The following is a 22,009-nucleotide window of genomic DNA, read 5'->3' on the forward strand; positions in this document are numbered from 1 at the left end:
ATCTGGGCGAGCACCGAGCGAGGCCTGGGTGGGACGAGAAGGCAGCGAGATAGAGAAAATAACTTGGGCGGGCAGACAGAATGCGATAGACTGAGACAAAGGAGGAAGAGGGAGGCAGCGAGCGGACAGAAGAGTGAGAGTAAAGGAGGAAGGGAGGGAGGGAGGAAGGGAGGAAGGGAGGGAGGAGGGAGAACGTGATGGTCCACGTGACGCTGGCTCAGCCACTGCAGGCTGTTACGTAAGCGCACCCCCTGCCCTGTCTCCTCATGGACTGAGCAGACTCTGCTTCTCTCCAATCCCTCACCCTGCAGCCGCTGCCCACTTTTTTTTTTTTTCCCTTCCACTCACATGGCTCCTCACATGGCTGCCTCTCTCTCTCTCTCTCTCCCTCAATGACTCTCCCTCCCTCTCTCTCTCTCTCTCTCCCTCAATGACTCTCCCTCCGTCTCTTTCTCTCACTCTCCTCCACCCACTCATTGCACCCCAGGGGAGCCACCAACCTCTGCTGCCTATGCTGTCACTCTGTCTCTCTCTCTCTCCCTCTGTTTTTGTCTGTCTGCCTCTCCCTCTCTCTCATTATTTCCATCAATCGTTTTTTCTTCTCTCTCTCTCTCTCTCGTGCAGTGAGGCTGCAGCTCCACACTCAGGGCTACAGGGATATGACAAAAGAGAGGCCACAAATACATGCTTGAGCACACTCATGCACACCTACACAAACTGACATTTCACATATCGTTACCGCACTGTCTGGCTTCTCGAATGCGCCACGCTGCTTTTAAAAAGTGACTGTTTTTTTTTTGTTTTTTTTCCCACTTTGAATTCCTCTGATCTTCTTCCACACAACTGTTGAATCATTTGCCTTTCGAAAGAAAAAGGAAAAAAAAAAAAAAACAGCTTGGCTGACTGACACAAGATGCAAACACAAATAGGGAAAACAAAACTCTGACTCCTCGAGCAGCTGTACGAGACACTGGTTGCCGCGCACTATATTAAGAAAGGTAGTCTTGACAGTATTACTAACGCAATTACACCGAGAGAGAGGGCAAAAAGGCAAGAACCTGTGCGCAGATTCTATTTTAATAAGTCGTACTCTTGCGCGACAAAAGCAGCCTTTCAGCGAGACAAGAATAATCATATCTGAGTGAAATCCCACATGGTCAGAGGACGGCAACGCACGCTTTCAAGGTGATTAGTACAATAAACTGGGCTCCAAGCGATGCAAAACAATAGATGTATCTCCGGGGTGTTGTTGTCTTTTTCTTTTGTGTGCACTGATTGAAGTCTCGACCGCAGCAGCACATTTTCACTGTGACACTTTGTCTCACCGCGCAGCAGGTCCAAACTAAACCCCCCAAAGGTGATAACAAACCGGACTTTTTGTACTCCGGCCGTCACCTTCCGCCCCCTTAGTGCGCACAAACATGCACAAACACATGCATCCACGTCCTTAAGCCTCCTCTGCCAAACTCCTGTCATCCACTTCTAGGCCTCTGGCAGAGTCGGGTGCAGCAGGACATGGGCTCCTGTACCCCCCACTCGCTGCAGTATTGATTTGTTTGTTCAGTGCTTGCCCCCCCTCCTCCTCCTCCTCCTCCTTCCCTTACTTCCTCGCTCCTATTCTCCCTCTCAGTGTGAGTGTGTCCTCAAGTGCCTCCCTGCCTTATGTAACACCGAGAGCCCCACAGCATACTGATGAAGGGGAGTCTGGGCTCTGGGCCGACAGACCTGGGAGAAAACAAGGACTACGCTGCACTGCTGATAGCAGTACAGCACTGCTGGCACATGAAGACAGGGATGAATCCGCAGCAAACTCTGAGATATTGTCACCTCGTTACTGTGTTTTGAATGCAACAGTACGAGACGCTAAAAGCCTTTCTTGTAAAGTTTTACTTCGAAAGAAATAATGAAGCACTCACAGATTCCTTCTTGTCCAGCATCTCCCTGAGCGTCTGCAGGATCTTGATGCACAGCTTTTCCTCTTTGTCCATGAGCTTCTTGGTGTGTTTGATTAGTCTGGCAAAGTGACAAGGGAGGTGATGTATCACTTACAGATGTTTGCTGCTAATGCAGTCGCCGGCTGACAAAACAAAGCAATGCTTTATTGACCACCACAGGTGAAATCTCCTTTTCTGTTCCCCCCACAGACGTCTGACAGGAGCAGCAGAGTGAGTGCAGCCCCGGAGGCTTGATCATGTATCAATGTAACGCGTTTTAAAATAGAATAATTTCATCAAATACTTCCTACAGCACATCCACCTGCTCAATAGCGGTATTAATACTTTACAGGTGATGGCGTGGGTTTTGCTTTTCACCACAAATACTTGTTTTTTCGACATGCCTGTCTTTAACTTTGCACATATTGAATATCCTAAAAAAAATATATCAGCAACTTCTGTTTAAAATCCCAACTTATCTAACCCCCAACCACTCCATCCACCACGCTGCCAGTCCTCCCTGTAGCCAGACTGGCTCTTTTTTAAAAAAAAGTGGCCCCCAGGCCTTGAGAACGAGAAGATGTGTTCTTTGTTCTATATACAGTTATAGACAGATACTTACTTGGACATGAAAGCTCCGCTCTCACAGCGTAACCGAGCAGCCTCTGGAAATAGCAGCTCAGGGCTGTGAAGAACATCCACCAGCACAGAGAATTCTGCCTGAACCTTCGGACTGAACTGCTCCTCCAGACAGGACACAACCCCCTGCACATCCCACAACACACGCACAGCAAAGAAAGACCGATGAACAAACATACAGCCGTCACAAAGCTGTCATCCTGAATCTCCTGTTTGTGTAATTTCACAGCGCGGTAATCTCTGTTGGTCGGACCGCTGCTTTTGCCCAAACTGAAATATCTCAATAACTTTTGGCTGGCTTGCCATGGAGTTTTGTGCAGGTATTTATGCTGTCTTCAAGATAAACTGCAATAAATCTGGTGATTATTTAGTTGATTATGTAGCAGCAGCATCCAGTCAAGCTTCTCAATGGCTTCTTCTGGTGACTATTAAGTTTTTTACCTCGTTAATGTGTCTGTATGATATTTTTTACATTCTGGAAGGCACATCATGAGGGAAATAAGAATTAATCGGTTAAAAAAATGTGTACACAAGGCATAAAAAAGCAGAGTCTCGGCCTTTAATGTATTTTAAATGTGAATATTGCTGGTATATTTTCTGACATTGTGGTTTCTGTCATATTGGGAAATATTGGAACTTACCTCCAGCTACAATAAGAATTTTATTACATACAAAATAAAGTAATTAGCTCTTGTAATTCCTGACACTATAAGGCATTTTTATATTGTAAGTCATGTGTTGTACGTCCTTATTAAGGAAGCAGAATAAATCCTGCAGTCGAGCTGAACGAAAGCAAAAAAAAATTTCTGCCTCTTTTTTTACACGTACAGACAGCAGCAGCCGGATTTATAACCACCCCGCTCCCTGATACACCAAGGCTAGGAGGGGCAACAACTGCAGTGCACCAATGACCAAACAGATTCAGACAGCTGGGATTTCATACATGACATACCGAAGGAGCCAATCCCTGCAGGGTGGGGCTTTTCGTATCATTACTCGTCTTCAGAACTGGTTTCTGGGTCGAACATGTATGGCTGAATTACTCCAGTATCAGAACTTGCTGTTGTGTATTGCAAAGTAGTTTTACAGCGTTTGAGTGAAGGTGAGCTGGAGTGGTGGCGGGTGGAGAGAGAGGCGGGGACGCTGTAGTTCCCAATCAAACTACTTCTAGGCGAGAAGGAATTATCTTCAACTTGTGATGTGCAGAGATGAACGTTTACCCTCAAACCACTGCAGCGCCTGCTAGCAGTCTCTAAGATGCTACCATATGTCTTGGTTAAAAAACAAAAAAAAAAAGGTGCACCTGCAGCTTCTCGATGATGTTCTTGTAGTCGGGGGCCCCCAGCGGCTCCTTGCGAGGTCGTGTGCGAGCCGAGGTCCTCCAGTCTTTGGCTGCTCGCTGCACCATGTGGCTGTGGACCTTGAGAGACAGAGTGTTGACCTGACTGTCCAGGTCGACTGGGATGGCTATGGCCCGGGCCTTAGCTGGGGAAAGAGCATGTGGAGATAGAGGTCACTGTGAGTTTATTTTCCTGTATAACACAGACACCTAAACAGGTCCAGCAGAGCTTCCAACTGGTCAAGAGTACAGCGAAGAATCACTAAAAACAACCCTTATCTGAATACATACTGGTGCACATTCAGCACAATCAATATGTGCCATTACATATTAATCCACATTTTAAAAATGTATTTTAAAGCCTGTCTTCATTAAGGCTGGACAGCAGAGTGAGAGCACTCACCCACGTCAGCCAGTGTTTTGATACAGCTCTCGATATTAGCCTTCGGAGCCGAGACGATCCAGGTGCAGTTGTAGAGCCTGAACGCCGACTGGAGCAGCTTGATGAAGACGGACTGGTTCGTCTGTAAAAAGAGAAGAAAGAGAGAGCAGGGGGTATTTTTTACACTATTACAGAGAGCAGAAAACACATCAAGCAGCTGCTCCCGGTTCAAATATGTGCAAAGAAACATGAAGGTCCCGTGTGGAAGCGCGGTGAAGGAGGCAATCTGCTGCTGAATGTTTGTTCTGTAAAGCAGCCAAAAGTTGGCAAAGGAGCCGAACATGTGCTGAACGAGCACATTTTCGGCATTGTGGCGCACCTCGCCTGTTTGTCAGAGGTGACGAGTAAATACCTGCAGGTTGGAGTGGTTGACGGAGAACGGCGAGCTGAAGAAGCCCTTCACAATGGCCATCACCGTCTCCGTCACGTACTTCTCCAGGGCCAGGTCGGCATGGTTACGGTCAGTGGTAGTGTTGCACACCTTAAATATAAAAATAAAATAAAATATGAGAAAAGGCTCTGAACAAGTCTCTCTTCACACCACATCTGTATCATTTCCTCTCATAAGTAAGCCTTCATATATCTCTTGACACCTACACTCCCTCATTAGGAGAGAATAAGGGCTGCATGTGTGACCTTTGGATGTGACAGAGCCTTACTCTGGACATGTCCACCAGGAAGTTGTCAAAGAGCCTCCAAATATGGGAGGAGGTGTAGATCTCCTTCATTTCTACCTCTGTGTCCACGTAGCAGTGGTTCACAAAGTTCACGTACGCAGTTTTCACCTGGAAAATATGAAGATTACTTACAGAGTTCAATTCAAAAATGCTATTAAAAAACAGTAAAACAGCAAAACTATCGGGGCCGCTACCTCGGGTATGCAGTTAACGTCAGTGACGACTTTGACGATGTCGTCCAGCGGCAGCAGGGAGTTGCACTTCAGCTCGGTGTAGACGTTCTTGCCCTCAGTGCAGGCGGCCAGCAGCTCCACCAGCGTGTTGTGATACGCCAGAGCGCCGTCTTCGTCCGTCCGCTCGCGCTCAGAGCCCATCATCTGCAGCAACACCGAGAAGGACGAGCGGTCGTTGTAGAAGATCAGCACGTCCTCGCCGCCGTTCACCAGCTGGACACAAACCCAGATAAATGAGGTTTAAAGGGGGAACAATGTGGACAAAAATGAGAATAATGGCGTTGTTTTAAACATAAATATGAAGACATGAATAACCACTGGAAACTAAGTTCTTCAGGCAAACACTTGGATTAATGGCTGCATCATTACACGTTCCTACACTATCCATCAACTCATAAATATCAACGCCGTTCGGTGTAAAATGAGAAGAACACTCTCACCTCGGTCATGACTTTGTCCTGGCATTTCTTCACATACTTCCCGTCGGCTTTCACAATGGTCTGCAAGAACCTGAGATACTGAACGTGCCTCCCGTGTGTCTCGATGCAGTGGACGAAGTGGTGGACCACGCGGTCGCTGATCTCGTTGCACAGCTGGTAGTTGTTCATGAAGATGTGACGCATCGTCTCGGCTTCTAGCAACTGGTGACAAACAGGGAAGCGTGATTCTTTTGGAAGGTGATAATCTCCACATCAAAAGCAGTAAAAATAAAACTGAAGGCTGATGCTACTGTGCGCTCTACTAGAAAGAGGACGTCTTTGAAAAGCGAGTGTGGCAAAGGGAAAAGTCACATCAACGCACCCCTGGAGTGAGGAAGAGGTTCAGGTGTTTATGTAGTAGGACTTGATTCTGAGGGTTTCCTCTGCAGAAGTTCTGCAGAAACGCATGCGCCAGGGTCATGATTTCATTCATCTTCTCGTCGCTCTGTGAAGGGATACAGCCAAACAAATAGAAGACAATGAGAGCATCAGATGGGAAAACATCCTCTGCTGCATACAAAATTAAGACTTCATTCACCCTGAAGGTCTCAGTATCAAGACCAGGATTTGAGTCTGTTGTGTGTGAGACACATTCAGTGAAGATCAGTCTAGTACGACTATGAAAGAAATGGATGCAGCATTGTTGAGTTTTTTTTCCTTGAGCTTCAAATTTGAATTTTTGTAGTAGGTTTAATAATGTCAGTGTTTACTGACTCGTAATCAGGGTGTTACATACGATCTTATTTTACACTTTTAATTCGGCTGAAGTTAATCTTGCACAGTCAGATTATTCTGCAACACAATCTGGCACCTCACTACCTACATTCTGCTACAGGAGAATAAAACTACTCTGGCTTGTTTGTCTTTCTTTAAACCAAACCCCAAGCTAAGTGATGAATGCAGTGATCCCTCAAAATAGTGACGGGGGATCACACTGGGGGAACATTTGCACGTTAAAATTGCAAATTCTCGGAAAAAAATAGCAAAATCATCCAAATGCTTGGTAAAACTTTCAGTGTGTGGGTTGCTGCTCAGACGTTGTTGTCGTGAAGAAGATTTTGGTAACACAGAGATAGCAAAGGGGGAGGAGAATGCCTACATCAGGTGAGTCAGATGAAGTAAAAATGTCAGTTCTTGCTTGAGTTATTCAAATGTGATGATGGAGACAAGACAACTTATTGCATTTCATAATTCTCCTAGTGTGGCAAGGTGGATCGGTGGTTAGCACCGTCGCCTCGCAGCTAGAAGGTCGCCGGTTCACATCCCGGTGAGGACACCTAGGATCTTTCTGTGTGGAGTTTGCATGTTCTCCCCATGCAGCGTGGGTTCTCTCCGGGTTCTCCAGCTTCCTCCCACACAGTCCAAACACATGTTGAGGTTAATTGGTGATTCTAAATTGTCCGTAGGTGTGAATGTGATTGTGCTTGGTTGTCTGTCTCTAAGTGTAGCCCTGTGATAGACTGGTGACCTGTCCAGGGTGTCCTCTGCCTTCAGCCTGAGTCAGCTGGGATAGACTCCAGCCCCCCACGACCCTAATGAGGATTATAGATAATGGATGGATGGATAAACCAACCCCAAGCTAAGTGATGAATACAGTGATCCCTCAAAATAGTGACGGGGATCACACTGGGGGAACATTTGCACGTTAAAATTGCAAATTCTCGGAAAAAAATAGCAAAATCATCCAAATGCTTGGTAAAACTTTCAGTGTGTGGGTTGCTGCTCAGACGTTGTTGTCGTGAAGAAGATTTTGGTAACACAGAGATAGCAAAGGGGGAGGAGAATGCCTACATCAGGTGAGTCAGACGAAGTAAAAATGTCAGTTCTTGCTTGAGTTATTCAAAGCTGATGATGGAGACAAGACAACTTATTGCGATTCATAATTCTCCCAGACGTCTCTAACTCATACCTGAGGTTGATCATTGTGGCCTCATAGCTGTGGAGCCGCTACTGGCTGAGTCTGGGGATGTTTTTATGGTTTTTTTTCATATTGAATTTGAAGGTCATTCAATTGCGTGTTGTGTGTGTTTCTCACCTTCTCATAGGGGATCTGCAGCAGGTCCAGCACCACAGTATGAGCTCCCATGTTCTTCAGCAGCCTCTGCAGCTGCAGTCGACTCTTCTTGTTGGGATAACACATCTTACTGAGCCGCAGGAGGATCTAAAGATGAGACACACAAATCTTTTATGGACACGCGACGATGAAAAAGACATTTAACAAGTGAAGTCTGAAAGTTAAGACGAGTAGCTCACCTCTTTGACAATGTTGTAGTTGTTTGCCTTGTTACTGTCGATCTGAGGTTTATTATCGCCATCCTGCACCGGGCTCAGGACAACCTCCTGAGAAGACACACGGATGAAGAAAGACCAAAAGTTTACTCTAAAAATCCACTTAGAAAACCGTGATTTAAGAGAGAAAAATTAACAGGTTTTGACAACTGAAGCGGCACCCTGTGTACATTAAGGCTCTAACTCCGAGGCATTAAAGTGTGGTTAGAAGAGCTCCTGCACTGATCCTCATCTTTGAGTTATTATAACAACAATGAAATAAAGACACTTCATGTTACAGCCCTGATAAATAATAATAAAAAAAACGATGCAGGTTCTCGTTCTGTCAGACATTATTATTCATTATTCCTAAGTGCTAAACTAACAAACCCGTTTGCAGTGAGTGCTTTCAATCAGCTTTGATGAACAATAACAACAAACAAAGAAGCCATTTACAGAGCAGCAGAATGACTGATGGGACGTTTCACACAAACATAGTAACTGCCTGCAGAGCTGTAAATACCATACTGAAAAACTCAAATGTGAAACTTTGCATTCAGATGCTGCTTCTAGATGTTTCTAAGCGACGGCGCGGCACCTCGATGTTGGGCTCTTTGGCCTGTCTGACCCCGAGGTCTTCGCCGCTGTACACTCCGCTCTTCTCCACCCACAGCTCCGACTTCTCTACAGTCAGACGCAGCTGGTCCAGGTCGGCCTTGATCTGCTTGTAGTTCTCCACATCCTGCTCTGACACAAGCAGCTGGACCTGAAACAAACAAAACAAACGTACAAGCACAGCGGATGAAAAATAAACCAGACGTAGATTTATTAAAAGAACAAATGCATGTGAAAGAAAATCGCTGCCAAGAAGTCTCTGTGCACCACTTTGCGAAAGTCAGCGCGTTGCTAAAATGAGAACTTGTGCAGTTTTTCATTCCAGCTGAGGAATCTCTTAGTGAGGCACTTTACAACAGTTGGCTCTTTGGAGAAATCCTCCTAATCCAAACCGATTACATCAAACGGGACCAAAAAAATCACTTAACTCCGGAAGTGTCTAATGTCACGGGCGTTCCAGCTCACCGAGTGTCAAGTGCAAGTGCGGCGTCGCTACCTGTTTAAAGGCCTGCAGCACCTCGGCTCTCTGGCTGAAGTGTTTGAAGATGAGCTGCAATGAGCCAGACACCAGCGGGGGGTAATCTTGCATGATGAGATGGATCAGAACCCGCAAAAACGTCCGGCCGCCCTCGTCGTCCAGCTCCACCGCGCTCAACTCTGAGCTGAAATCAGAAGTTTCTTTGCGTGAGTGTTCCAGATGTGTTAAGACACCTGGAGTCAATGACGGCTTCACCTACCTTCCTGCAAACATGCTCTCCGCTTTGGTTGCGATCTCATCGATGTCCGGTTCAGGAGCTAAAGACGACATAAAATAACCAGGTGAGTTACGTCTTGCAGGTTGCAGTTATTAACAAGTCTTCAGCAGCTGCATGACGTCAGAAAAAGAGTCTCACGTGTCATCAGGGGCATTTCAGCCAGAGAAGCAGTGCTGTCATTAATGGTTTTTTCCCCAAACTCTTTTTTGTAGATGGACAATAAGTAGGTGATCCTGTAATCCAACCTCACACTCAGGATGAACTGACGGGGAAACAGAAAGGAAACAAAAATTAATCAAACAGGCAAAAAAAAGAGTAGAAATACAGCTAGACTTTCTAACTTTCAGTGCATTTTGGCAGCAAAAGTGGACGCTGCTCGGGACAAATATGATGCTAAACTGATTCAAATAGCAAGAAAGACAATTATCAAATTCTGGATATCAAAGGACAGCCCTACTGTGGAGGACTGGTATAAGGAGGTACTGAGAATACTACCTCTGGAAAAGCTGACTTAAGATTTATTAAGATATGGCAACCTATCCTGGAGCTGCAAGGTGGATTGGTGGTTATCACCGTCGCCTCGCAGCTAGAAGGTCACCAGTTCGCGTCCCGGTGAGGACACCCGGGATCTTTCTGTGTGGCGTTTGCATGTTCTGCCCGTGCAGCGTGGGTTCTCTCCGGGTTCTCCGGCTTCCTCCCACACAGTCCAAAAACATGCTGAGGTTAATTGGTGATTCTAAATTGTCTGTAGGGGTGAATGTGAGTGTGCTTGGTTGTCTGTCTCTAAGTGTAGCCCTGTGATAGACTGGAGACCTGTCCAGAGTGTCCCCTGCCTTCACCCTGAGTCAGCTGGGATAGACTCCAGCCCCCCATGACCCGAGTGAGGATTAAGCGGTGGATGGATGGATGGATGGATGGATGGGTGGATGGGTGGGTGGATGGGTGGATGGATGGATGGGTGGGTGGATGGATGGATGGATGGATGGATGGGTGGACCTATCCTGGACAATGTGGACATTATGGACCCATTCTATTCTGGACTTTGCTCGATTAGGTCAACGCTGTTCCAGTCAATTTGAGAAACAATGACACCCTGGTGGTGTAGGGAGGTGGATGTCTTGTTTGTTTGTTTGTGTTGTTGTTTTTTTTAACTATTTTTTTAAATCTCAGTTTGCTTGTTTGTTTATTTGTTTCCTTTTTGATACCTGCTGTATGTTCATGCCTGTTCACTGGTTTTAAAAAAAATGTGGGAAAACAGCTTTGCAGTGGTGCGTACCTGCAGGATCTCGATGATCTTCAGCTTGGTGTCCATCACCATGACGTCCTCGTTGTCCGGCAGGAAGTGTCCTTTCCCGTAGCGCAGGGAGGGCGGCGCGTCCGGGAGGCTGTGCGGCACGCCTCGACTCATCACCATCTGAGTCATCATTTCTCCAACGCCGTGGATGGTTCGCAGGACGTTGTTGCCTAAAGAAAACATTAGCGTTCTCACATTTTTCATCGCGTCTGTGTGTGAACGCATCATTTGTATCCGTTTGCAGCTTGCGAAACTTTGACTAGCAGCCAAAAGAAATGCCCTGAGGAAATCAAACGCTGAATGGAACAGAACTTTTTTTTTTTTTTTCCAGCTAAACAGAAATAAATCACTTATTGTTTTCGGTCCATTAAACATATATAGCCTTTTCATTTACTACTTTGTCCACTAAGATTAAACATTTCCAGAAAAACATTTGCAGCGTAAGAGGAGATCGATCTTTCCTTTCTTTTTTTTGATCCTCAGAAAACAATCTATTACCTCAAATCTAAGTAGGTACATTACTCAAAGCTCGTGTTTTGGTTCCGTTGCCTTTGTCTTTATCTGATCCTTTCTTCAAAAAAAACAACAACATTCTTTTAACAAGAAGTCTCCATTATTCTCACAGCTGAAGTTAATGCTTTTTGCATAGCCTTTCCCTCTGCATGCATATTTCCGAGCTACACCATAATGAAGACAACTCAATTTTAGACTCAAATCCATTTTTTTAAAAAGATGAAAACGCAGTATAATTTGGAACCAACACTGACCAGCCTCTGGGCTCTTGTTGAGCTTGTTCATGAAGGTGAGTGGGTGCTGGACAATATCCAGGATGGCCAGCAGGGTGCGTGTGAGACGCAGCAACTCACTAAACCTATAGAAACCAAAGTAAACCAGGTTTCGGGCCAGATTCACCACCTGCAAGACACGCAGTTCATTATTATTAGGCTCTGAAACAGCAAATCAAAAGAAACGTAGATGAAGCCCAATCTAAGAAACAAAAATAACCTCAAGGTGCTCATATCATGATTGGAAAATGTGAGTGCCCATTGAGTTTATTTTACCTCTAGTGTGAGCTCATTCTTATCTTTATCCCCAAACGGAAAGGGCTGGCTGACCACATCCTTCAGATATTCTTCAACAAACTCCATGGTGGCGGCAAACTTCCTCTTCATCTCCTCTCTCGAGCTGTCGGTTGACTCATACTCAAACCTGAGGAAACAGTCAAAATCTGCATGTGTTCGACTCACAAAACCTGCTCGCACGTAACGCGACCTCACACGCAGACGCTCACTCGTTGATGGTGATCTTGGAGGGGATCTCGGTCCAGAGGCGGGCGTATCGCACGGGAACCACGGACTCCTGGGGGTCGCGGTCCACGTGCATGTGCAGCATGAGGCGGCAGAAGGAGGCTCGGAGGTTGTAGGGCAGGCAGTCGTCGAACATGCAGCGCAGGATGAGATCCACCGGCAGCGGACTGGAGATCTGGTTGATGGCAAGGTACTGACGGTCCAGACACATCTTAGCAAACAGGTTGAGCTGGTACCTGCAGAGGAGGTCGAGAGGAAAGAGGGGAACAATGTTGGCTGAGCTTTTATGTTACTGGGGAGCTTCAGCACATTAAGCAAGTGTGCCTCCATCACCTGTAGTAGGTGATGATGTCCGCATCCATCTTGTGGTTGCCCTTTGCGTCCTGGGCCAGGTGGCGGATGGACTTGCCATGAGGCTCCTTGTGGCTGTCAATCCAGTAGAGCCAAACCTCCTCCTCCTCCCCTTCCTCCTGAAGCATAGAGGACTCCAGGTTGGTCTCCGTGTTGGAGATAAGTCTAAAATTGGGGGGGGAGGAAAGAGAGAGTGTGACCAGCTGCTAGAAAAATTGCGCACATTACACCCTGATGTAGAGCTGCTGAAAATATCTATTTCACAAGAGGCTGGAGGAAACGGCGCTCTCACATGCCGTGGGGAGTACGTGCATGTTTAAGCATGTTTAAAAATGAACAGCTGAAATATGACGGGATCAGTCAGGGTGTTTTAAATATAGATAACGCAGGGTGTGACTCACTTGGTCTGGATGAGGATATCGGCGTTGGTGGGATTCAGCATAAATTTGCAGATAAGCTCCTGGGTGACGGGGATGGCGGTCTTGTTGGACACGCAGAGATCAGACAGATAATCCAGGAACCTGAACGAGTCGGCCAGACGTGAATTTTTACAATGCTCAACAAACAAAGCTTGTGGAAGTATACATTTGTGTTTATGGTAATGCATTCAAAATATGGCATCAAGGTGCAAGCAGAAAATGGATTGTTGAGAGGTAGCATCGAACAAGATTATGTTTATTTTTCATGCATGATATCAGACTTTCCCCTGATCGTCCTTTCTCTGGGAGGTGTCTGACCTGGGTTCTCTGTTGCGCCTCAGCAGTCTGACAAAGGTCTCGATCTCTTTGGCTGTGATGTGTTTCTCCAGCAGCTTGCGGTTGTTGTGCAGCAGGGCAGTGATTGTGTCCTCAGCCAGAATCTCATACCCAATCTGAGACTGCATGATTGAGAAGTTTTTGGCGATATATTCCTACAAGGCAAAGGAGAAAAAAAACATTGAAAACACACATGGCAGCGAGGGGAAGTTAAGACGAAAAAATATACCTTTAGTGAGAAATTGTTGAATGAGATAGTATAAAGTTACCCTTGAGAGTTGTCTGTCACATCCACAGTATGTTATTATTTATTAGCTATTTTTGGTCGTTCAAGAGCTGCAGCTGGAGGATGTTGTCATCAAGGATTTAAAGTCGATTCTACAGACCATTATTTTTTTAATTAAAGCACCAAAAATAGTGACAAACACACTTAAAACTTAACAAAGTCTACGTGAGGTCGCACATTTGCATGGTTTACTTGTCCATCGGTCAACAACCTCAAAATATTGAACTTGTAATGAAATGAAAACCAGAAATAAGACAACATCGACATGCTTTTAAAGGTGCAATATGCAAGTTTTTCGACATTGTGCTCGATAAACATGGACAAGAAGTAATTGTGGGCTGCAGGGTGGAGCAGTTGGTTAGCACTGTTGCCTCACAGCAAGAAGGTCACCGGTTCGCATCCCGGTTGGGGCACCGGAATCTTTATGCGTGGAGTTTACATGTTCTCCCCGTGCAGCGTGGGTTCTCTCCGGGTTCTCCGGCTTCCTCCCACAACATGTTGAGGTTAATTGGTGATTCTAAATTGTCCGTAGGTGTGAATGTGAGTGTGCTTGGTTGTCTGTCTCTAAATGTGGCCCTGTGATAGACTGGTGACCTGTCCAGGTGTCTCCTGTCTTCACCCTGAGTCAGCTGGGATAGACTCCAGCTCAAAATGACCCTAGTGAGGATTAAGCAGTGTACAGATAATGGATGGATGGAAGAAGTAATTGTGGAATGATGTTAAATTGAACGCCTTCATGCATTTGTTATTTTCTTTGGTTAGTAAAGGCGTTTTTCTCACAACAGAATTTTTATTCGTTCCCACTCGGCCATGAAAGTGAATATCAGTGATGTCAAAATGTTTTGATGTGAACCTGTTGCCTGGTGCTTTCTCAATTATTAAACTGTACACACAACTAATTGTGTTTGTATCCTTTTTTCATTTTATACCTCAGCCAGTTTTATATTTCGGGGTATTAACGCCTTTGAACGCCACAGTTTTGCTGCGAATCTGTACACATTGTGTACTGGGCTCTCTAGTTTCACTTGGCGTGAAACCAAAATGTGCGGACGGTGGCGCTGCGGTGTTTGGCTTCGCAACTAAATCAGTGACTTTAATGTCAATGGATGCTCATCTAAAAGCAGTAAGGTAAATATTAAAGATGAAATGTCTTGGAATAAAGAGTTGGTACCATGAAACCAGAGCAGAAGGGCACTAAAGGTGGAAAATGACGTGGAAACAGTGACTGAAATGATATTTCTGTCAGCTTCATGCAGCTGTTTTCATACAGGTGAATGGAAACAGTTCTAATGATTATGAAAAATGCCTGCAGTCAGCTGAAATAATTGCAAACAGGTAATTATGTAATAATTAACTGGCCTACCTGTTGCTCTAATGAGATAATTATTAGCTAACCTTACTGCGACTGAACAAAATGAGAATAAAACGATGAAAAGCAGAAGACTAAACGCGACAAATGCGTCTTTTAGGAAGGTATCAAGTCGCCACTTCTTGTTCTACTCTATTGTTTTAAACCACACAGTGTTTATTGGTGGCAGCAGTTTAATGACTCTGTAGAACCAGTTGTGCACAAGAATCTATCTAAAGTTAATGGAATGGCTAACAACTAGTAGCTTGTGGATTATTTTCTCGATTAATCGAATAGTTGTTTGAGGTGTGAAATATTAGAAATTGGTGAAAAATGTCTATCGGTGTCTCCAAAAGCCCAGAATAAAGTCCTCAACCCACAGATATTCAGTTGACAGCAACAGAAGAGCAAAGAAAGCAGAAAAAAAGACTCAAACTGGTTAATCAACTATCAGAATAGTCTGTACATATAATAGTCTGACAGCTAATCGATTAATCGACTACTGACCAAGCAGACAGCAGAAGCCACGAGCGCTTCTTGTTTACAGCCGAGAACGGGTGCATTTTAGTCCTTACAAATAAAACCTTTCCATTTGTGCAAGAAGATGTGCCATTTCCCAATTAAACAGTACAAGAGCACTCTTTCATCATCGCACTTGTCATGAAATATTTCTGCTGATCCACTAAGTCAATTAAAAGTCTGTTCGAGCACCACTTTAGCTTCTCCATTAGAGGCATTATTACAGCAGTTGGGCCCCCAATAGATTTTTCCAGACCGTCTGGCAGGATCTATACTGATTCCAGTCAAAAGCCACCTGTGTCCTTAATTACCTCACATCTTGCTGCTAATGAGCCTGATGACAACTCAATGAACATTCGATATCAGACTTGTGTGGAGGCTGCTGGCTTGCCTGGTTCTTGCGATAGTCCTGCTGGGAGTGTCGCAGCACCCTGTAGCAGAGTCTCAACATGTACTTGAAGTGAGCATAGCGCTGGTCTCCCAAATCCTCCAGCCTCAGCATCGGACCATCGGGGCTTTCTGCAAACGGAGCCTGCAGGATGCCGAATATCTGGAGAACAGAAAACCCACATGCATCGAGATGAGCATCTATAGCAGGGGAGTGTGCTGCTAAAGGAAATAAGATGCGACCCTGTTACACCTGACCGATCAGCATTCGTTGTGAGAAGTGTGTGTGTGAGTTTCCTACTCGTGCTGACCTGAGCCAGAATGTTTTGTTCCCTCATGAGTTTCTGCCTCTCCCGGTTGGGTTTGGAGGTGACCACAGACAGAACATCCTGTCCGTTGTTTGGTACCACACACACAAAGAAAACCAGGTCCTCCAGAAGCTTAGTCACAAACCTGAAATATACACATGAAGGTGAAACATAAATCAAACAATAGCATATGCACATCATCCTGCGCCACCTCCGTTTGTGTTCTTTCTGCCGTACCTCCTCTCGTTCTGAGCGATGTTGGCATGCTGAAGCTTCCTCACGGTCGACTCCAAGACCTTGCTGGCATCGTTAGCAAAGTCCAAGTCTCTGACTTCCGACAGGGGAACAGACACGATGGCAAAAGCCTCTTTGTCCTCTTTGGTGGGACAGGTGCCAATCTGTGGCGGCAAACAAAAGAAATGCACAAGTTGTGTTTTCTGTGATTGTCTCACTTTATTGTCTGCGTGTGTGGACATCAGTGCAGACCTTGAGCATAACCGGACGCTCCTCCTCTGCGTCGATGGGGACGTTGGTGCTGGTCACCCAGGTGTTGGTGCACAGGTGTCGAAGCCTCACATAGGAGTTTCTGAAAAAGGATGCAACAAATTATTTAGAGCAGAAAAGGCTGATTTTGTGATCTTTTTGCTGTTACGTATAATGACGCACCTTGGTGAGAAATTAGCCTCATATCTTCATGTATGTTTTAGCCACATTACAACATGGCTTTAGGGATGCCAGAGTCAGAATGTCATAAAAATTCTGCAAAAAGAAAAACTCATAGTCCCCTGAAGATAACGCCTCGTGATTTTAGTGTTCTTGAGAGTTATTCCGTGCAACTGAATTTGTTTCCCAATCAGGGTGAATTCCAAAAACTTGTAATGACTTAGTTTCACTTGGGATTAAGCGGTGTATAGATAATGAATGGATGGATGGATGGATGGATGGATGGATGGATGGATGGATAGTTTCACTTGTTTGAGAAATTATCCAGTATGAAAGAGTCAGTATTCACTAATTTCGCCACAAATTAAAACCTGCCTAATGTTGTGTAGGTCACCCTCATGGTGCCAAAACAGCTAGTCAGGGCCTGGACACGGGACCTCTGGTGGTGTCCTGTAGTGTTTGGAAGTGGATAATTGTGCATACATGAATGCTCAATTGCATTAGCATATGAAGAGTTTGGAGGCAGTGGGCTCTTGGTCGTGTTTCTCAAGCCCTTCCTGAGCAGTTTGGCTGAATAAACTGTCCTGCTAGAGGAGACTGTTGTTGTTAAACTGGATTGTATGCATCAAAGTAGGCCCCACATGAACAAGAACAAGATGTGAGAAGGTGACTGATTTCATTCACCTGTCAGTGGTTTTAATGTTGTGGCTGATCGCTGTATTTCAGACTCCCAAAACACACTAACAAGAATCTCACAAAAGGGGACGGTTTGTAATCTCATACTCTCTGCTGAGCTCTGTGCTGTGAACTCCAGTGAAAAACAAATTTAAGTGCGTACAACTAGAGCAGATTGGTTTTGCTGGTGTGGTCCCAGCGTGAGCGGCTGACCTGGGCACGAGACAGTCGGCCCGCTGCAGAGTGGTGGCGTCCAGCTCAAACAGAGAGGCGATGTCATTCCCATGGGGAACAGAAACCAGGGTGAAAGCAATCTTCTCTGCTGCTTGATGCTTCCTCTTGGAGAACACCGTGTCCAAGTCGTTCTGTTGCACACACACACACACACACAGAGGAAGCAGAAATGAGAGTGCGCGGTCTGAAGGCTTATGTGGCACAGACAGATAAGTCATTTATCAATACTCACAGAGCGGAGTGTATTCTGTCCCAACAATCTTTAAACACACAACACACAACACTAGTGGTTCAGCACACATTCAAGTTTATACAAGAAAGACGTTTGCAGAGCCTCTTCGCACAAAGCGTGTCCACCGACCAAACTTGGGACAAGTACAGAAAGCAGCTATTATTATTATTCTGTAAATGATCTTCCTGTCAACTTGTTGTCAACCAAGTATAAAATAAAAAAACAGATATTAAATATTTGGGAAATCATAAAAAAGCTTCGACCATTTTTTATGCAAATATTCAAAGCATTCATCGGTTCTTGAACATTGTGATAAGTGCTTTAGCAATGAGTAAACATGGAGGATTTTAACTATCAGAACGAGTATTTTTCACTGTTTTCTGATATTTTATATGCAAACTGAGCCATTATGAAAATGACCATGAGACAAATAGATAATAACAGTAATTCAGAATAATTCTAAAGTCATTTGGAGTAATGAAATGACAGATTGCACATCCAGGAAGAGGTTGAGCAACGTCCGGGTTGTTTACTGCTACGTATAAGTGATCTATATTTGTTCTGTATGTTTATATGGATATTTTTAAACTTTAAAGCTTATGATATCTTGACGTTTCAGACGTGTAAGCAAGCTTTCTGAAACTAGACAAAGGCACTTCTTTCTTTTTGGTTGTACACAGTATAAAGCGGTACTCTACTCAGAGAACTCGTTGTACTGTATACTACCCGGCTCAAAGCCTTCAGCATGTTTTAACAGTTTTGAGAACGGTTTTGTGCCAGAAATGCTTTATGTTCAGAACAAGCTCTACGTCCTTGACTGTGATTGTAGCTGCTTTAACAAAGTGCGAAGAATCTTTGACTCATTGAAGATCTATTTATCTAGTTATCTGTAGAAAAAAAAGTGGGAAAATTCTCTCATTTTTATGCTGAAGCTGAAACCAGACAACATTTGATATAGAGTAGAAGCTTATATATGATAGATCAAGGGTTACGGTAACTTCTTCATAGATTGTCTGCCTGTTTATTAATTAATGGACACACAGATTAGCACAACAGTGAACCCTTTCTTTTCTCACTAACAAACACACCAGCGCCTCAGGGCCACAGTTTTACTCACATTCTCCACACATGCACATAGAAAACTGACTAAACGGAGCAAGAATTGATCAGTAAAATAGCAATCTAACCCCGTCTATGCGACCGAAAGGCTGAACGTGGTCGTGCTTCGTGTCAGGTTGCCCCATTGTTCTATGCACAATCGTGTAAATATTAACAAATGAGCCGTGCTGTTGATAAATACTGTTGTGTAATTCCCCACAGCCGGATGTGAGCTAAACTATACCGTCACAGCTTCCAACACTAATGATGTATCAAATTGCACAGAAATGTAGAGCCGGAGAGCCGTGACTTCTGTGTGCGCCGCGCTCAGCTCTGCAGTACGTAGGCAGCTACAGTGTGCAGATGCAGCAGATAATGGCGAGGGTTAATTTCTCCCACTATCTCCTGCATGTCAATGGGAAGCTCCCCAGAGCTGCCTCCATGCCTCAGCTTCTCTATCCTCCCACTCCTCCCCTCCTCTCTCGCTTTCTCTCTCCCCCCTCCGCTCTGCTGGTGACTCACCCCACCAGCTTAGCACAGGCGAGTGGAGCAGAGCAGACAGCACGTCTGCCTCCCCTCCATCCCCTCTCGCAGGGCACCCCCACACCCAGACGTTATGTAAGGAGCCCCCTGTGTGTCTGAAATTCAGCATGTGCATGAGAAAGTGTGCGAGGCTGGGAGAGTTTGTGTGCGCGCGCCTCTCTCTCTTTGCATTGCCAGAATACAAATGTGCAAGGTAGCTGAGAGCTGAAAGAAATGTCTAGATATAGATTCGGAGTTTGGCAGAGTTTGTGTGTACACAAGCGTGTTGTGAGTGCAAGAGAAGTGAGCTGGTGGTGTTGCATAACCAAAAGGATGAGGAGACAGAGAAGGGCCTGAAGTTTGAATTTATAACTACTGAGATAATCACTCGTTTTATTAAAACGCTCAGGTTTTTTTTTCCTTCCATTCATTAACTCGTTTTTTACTTTCAGTCGAGAGCAAACTGGCTCATGCATGGTTCAAAAATACACATGTAAAAACGCCTTAAATGATCGACTTAGTGCAAAAGATAGCGTGATAGTCAGTCAGTGTGAAGGCCCAGTCTGGGTCCAGGTGTGTGTGGGTTTTGCAGGTGAATGTGTGACGGACTTACATCTCCTTTGGACTCCACCGCATTGTCTTTGAATTCAGGGTTCACCTGCGGAGAAACTGACCAGTCAGTGGCCTTCAGATCTGGAAAGCTCTGATAACAGCGCTGTCATTATCATCGCCCAATCCAAGGTATCCAACCAGGAGGGGTGATAGTGGCCATAACAATGGGAATACTGCCACCTACAGCACATCATCACACTGTGCTCGCTCACATGCTGCAAATAGATGCTCTCAAAAACAACATGAAACTAAGCTGCTGGTTAATGCGAGCTGCTTTGAGTAATGAAACACGAGCTGCTGGAAAAATGAAAACACAAACTTTGACACGATGTGAGGCGTGAAACTCACCTCAGCTGCGAGGTAGTTTCCAGTGGCCAGGTGCTTGAAGCGGAACAGGCTGTTCCACTGGCCGGCTCCTCCCCTGCAGGGGTCGTAGTGCACAACCTGCCATGAAGACACAACATGAGAAGCATTACACACTCAGAAACACCACCTTTCATGCAGTCTCTTCCTCGACTGTAGTTTAGTGTTTGTCATCTCTGCTTGCCTCCAGCTGCTGTGACATCATGGGCAGGAACTTTTCGTGCACCGTTTATTTCTGTGTAGGAATTTGAACACTGCACGCACTTTTGGCTGCTTAGTTTGTTTATCTGACAACTGGTTTAAAAGCAGCCAAAGGATGATGAGAATTAGAACAGAAACCAAATGAAACAAAGGACGCATGTCTTCACTTTCAACCGCTTAGTAAACCGGTGCCGTTTCCCTCATCGCTGCAGCGTCAGGATGAGTCAGAACGAGAACCTTCTCTCACGTACGTGTAACTACAACAGAAGTCTGTCAGACTGGAGCAACAACATGGCAACAGCTGATATGGTAGCATGAGCACATTCTGGCACAAACGGTCGAGGGACAACAGGAACTTTAATTCAGCTGATAAAGAGGAACAAGCGGTACAATGGTTGAGATTATAAGGAACTAAAGGATAAAGGGGCAGAAAATGGGAAATTATGTGCTACATTAATGAGACAAGATCCTTAACCGTCTCAACCCAGAGCAGTTTCCGGGTGTTTTTTTGTTTTTTTTGCTGCGGCACATTTTTACTCACTGTGGGCTCATTTTATACAACAATATAAAGTCCTGCACCTCTCTGGAAGCATCACAACTACAGCTAGAAGTACACAGAACAATGATATAATGCCAGAAACCATAAGAAAATAAACTAATCTGAGCTGAATTTCTTGGATCATTTATTTTACAATATTTTAAAAAAACAAAAACTGGAATCATCTTGTAAAACATTTTTCCAAGTGCACACAGGTGCTACAAATACTAGAAAAAAAATGGTGACTCTACATACTATAGATATTTTAGACGTTTTATTTTTTCCAGAACTCCTCTCTTATCTGTTCTGTGTAAACACACAGCCTGCAGTTCAACACAGTTCAACCAAAAAGTCCTTGAATTTTTGTCACGTGGCTTTTGCTCGAGGCCGAGTCAGTGATGACTTCATGGTTGCACCGAGCAGTGCAGATTTTTTGTTTTTTTTAACCAAATAAAGTCAACAGTTAGCAAAATTTTAAATAAGACATGATAGACGACAGCCTGTGATAGACTGGCGACCTGTCCAGGATGTCCCCTGCCTTCACCTAAAGTCAGCTGGGATAGACTCCAGCCCCCCCGTGACTCTACAGAGGATTAAGTGTTGTGTAGATAACGGATGGATGGATGATAGAAGACAGTGTTTGTGATAAAACACCATCATTTTCAGCTTGGATTTGTCTAAGTTTCCCAATGACTCGTTCAAGGACTGTCAGAAAGTTGAAAATCAGGCAGTGCAGAAGGTTAAATGTGACAAAACTATAAACTGAACACTTGTGTTTTATTCTGACTGATTCAGATTTAGCTTTACTTTGTCTACAAATGGCTGGTTGTTACTAAAAAGGAAAATGCATTTATTTTAGTTTCACTTCGTCTACTTTTTGGCTGCTGCCGGTCCAAAAAGCTGCCAGGGGGTCTATTTAAAAAGAAAAACTCCTA

The 22,009-nt window shown here is 44.8% G+C and overlaps 1 protein-coding gene across 1 annotated transcript in view; it reads right to left on the bottom strand.

Moving 5' to 3' along the window:
* itpr2 (inositol 1,4,5-trisphosphate receptor, type 2) overlaps positions 1-22,009 on the bottom strand; it is a 65,219-nt gene that overhangs the window by 34,927 nt on the left and 8,283 nt on the right. The window contains exons 9-37 of the mRNA XM_008296000.1: positions 20,321-20,416; positions 19,974-20,018; positions 17,488-17,639; positions 16,423-16,522; positions 16,174-16,334; positions 15,940-16,081; positions 15,633-15,791; positions 13,071-13,243; positions 12,735-12,854; positions 12,316-12,498; positions 11,967-12,218; positions 11,737-11,884; positions 11,443-11,590; positions 10,658-10,845; positions 9,520-9,643; positions 9,364-9,421; positions 9,123-9,288; positions 8,610-8,777; positions 7,997-8,083; positions 7,779-7,904; positions 6,066-6,188; positions 5,705-5,905; positions 5,226-5,477; positions 5,014-5,139; positions 4,707-4,835; positions 4,316-4,436; positions 3,877-4,058; positions 2,557-2,699; positions 1,917-2,013 (exon numbers count right to left, since the gene is read on the bottom strand). Of these exons, the coding sequence (XP_008294222.1) occupies positions 1,917-2,013; positions 2,557-2,699; positions 3,877-4,058; positions 4,316-4,436; positions 4,707-4,835; positions 5,014-5,139; positions 5,226-5,477; positions 5,705-5,905; positions 6,066-6,188; positions 7,779-7,904; positions 7,997-8,083; positions 8,610-8,777; positions 9,123-9,288; positions 9,364-9,421; positions 9,520-9,643; positions 10,658-10,845; positions 11,443-11,590; positions 11,737-11,884; positions 11,967-12,218; positions 12,316-12,498; positions 12,735-12,854; positions 13,071-13,243; positions 15,633-15,791; positions 15,940-16,081; positions 16,174-16,334; positions 16,423-16,522; positions 17,488-17,639; positions 19,974-20,018; positions 20,321-20,416 (4,170 nt within the window). The remainder of the gene's footprint in view (positions 1-1,916; positions 2,014-2,556; positions 2,700-3,876; positions 4,059-4,315; positions 4,437-4,706; positions 4,836-5,013; positions 5,140-5,225; positions 5,478-5,704; positions 5,906-6,065; positions 6,189-7,778; positions 7,905-7,996; positions 8,084-8,609; positions 8,778-9,122; positions 9,289-9,363; positions 9,422-9,519; positions 9,644-10,657; positions 10,846-11,442; positions 11,591-11,736; positions 11,885-11,966; positions 12,219-12,315; positions 12,499-12,734; positions 12,855-13,070; positions 13,244-15,632; positions 15,792-15,939; positions 16,082-16,173; positions 16,335-16,422; positions 16,523-17,487; positions 17,640-19,973; positions 20,019-20,320; positions 20,417-22,009) is intronic.

This window comes from Stegastes partitus, unplaced genomic scaffold, assembly GCF_000690725.1.
Source record: "Stegastes partitus isolate 25-593 unplaced genomic scaffold, Stegastes_partitus-1.0.2 Scaffold1093, whole genome shotgun sequence".
Classification (NCBI taxonomy): Eukaryota; Metazoa; Chordata; class Actinopteri; family Pomacentridae; genus Stegastes; species Stegastes partitus.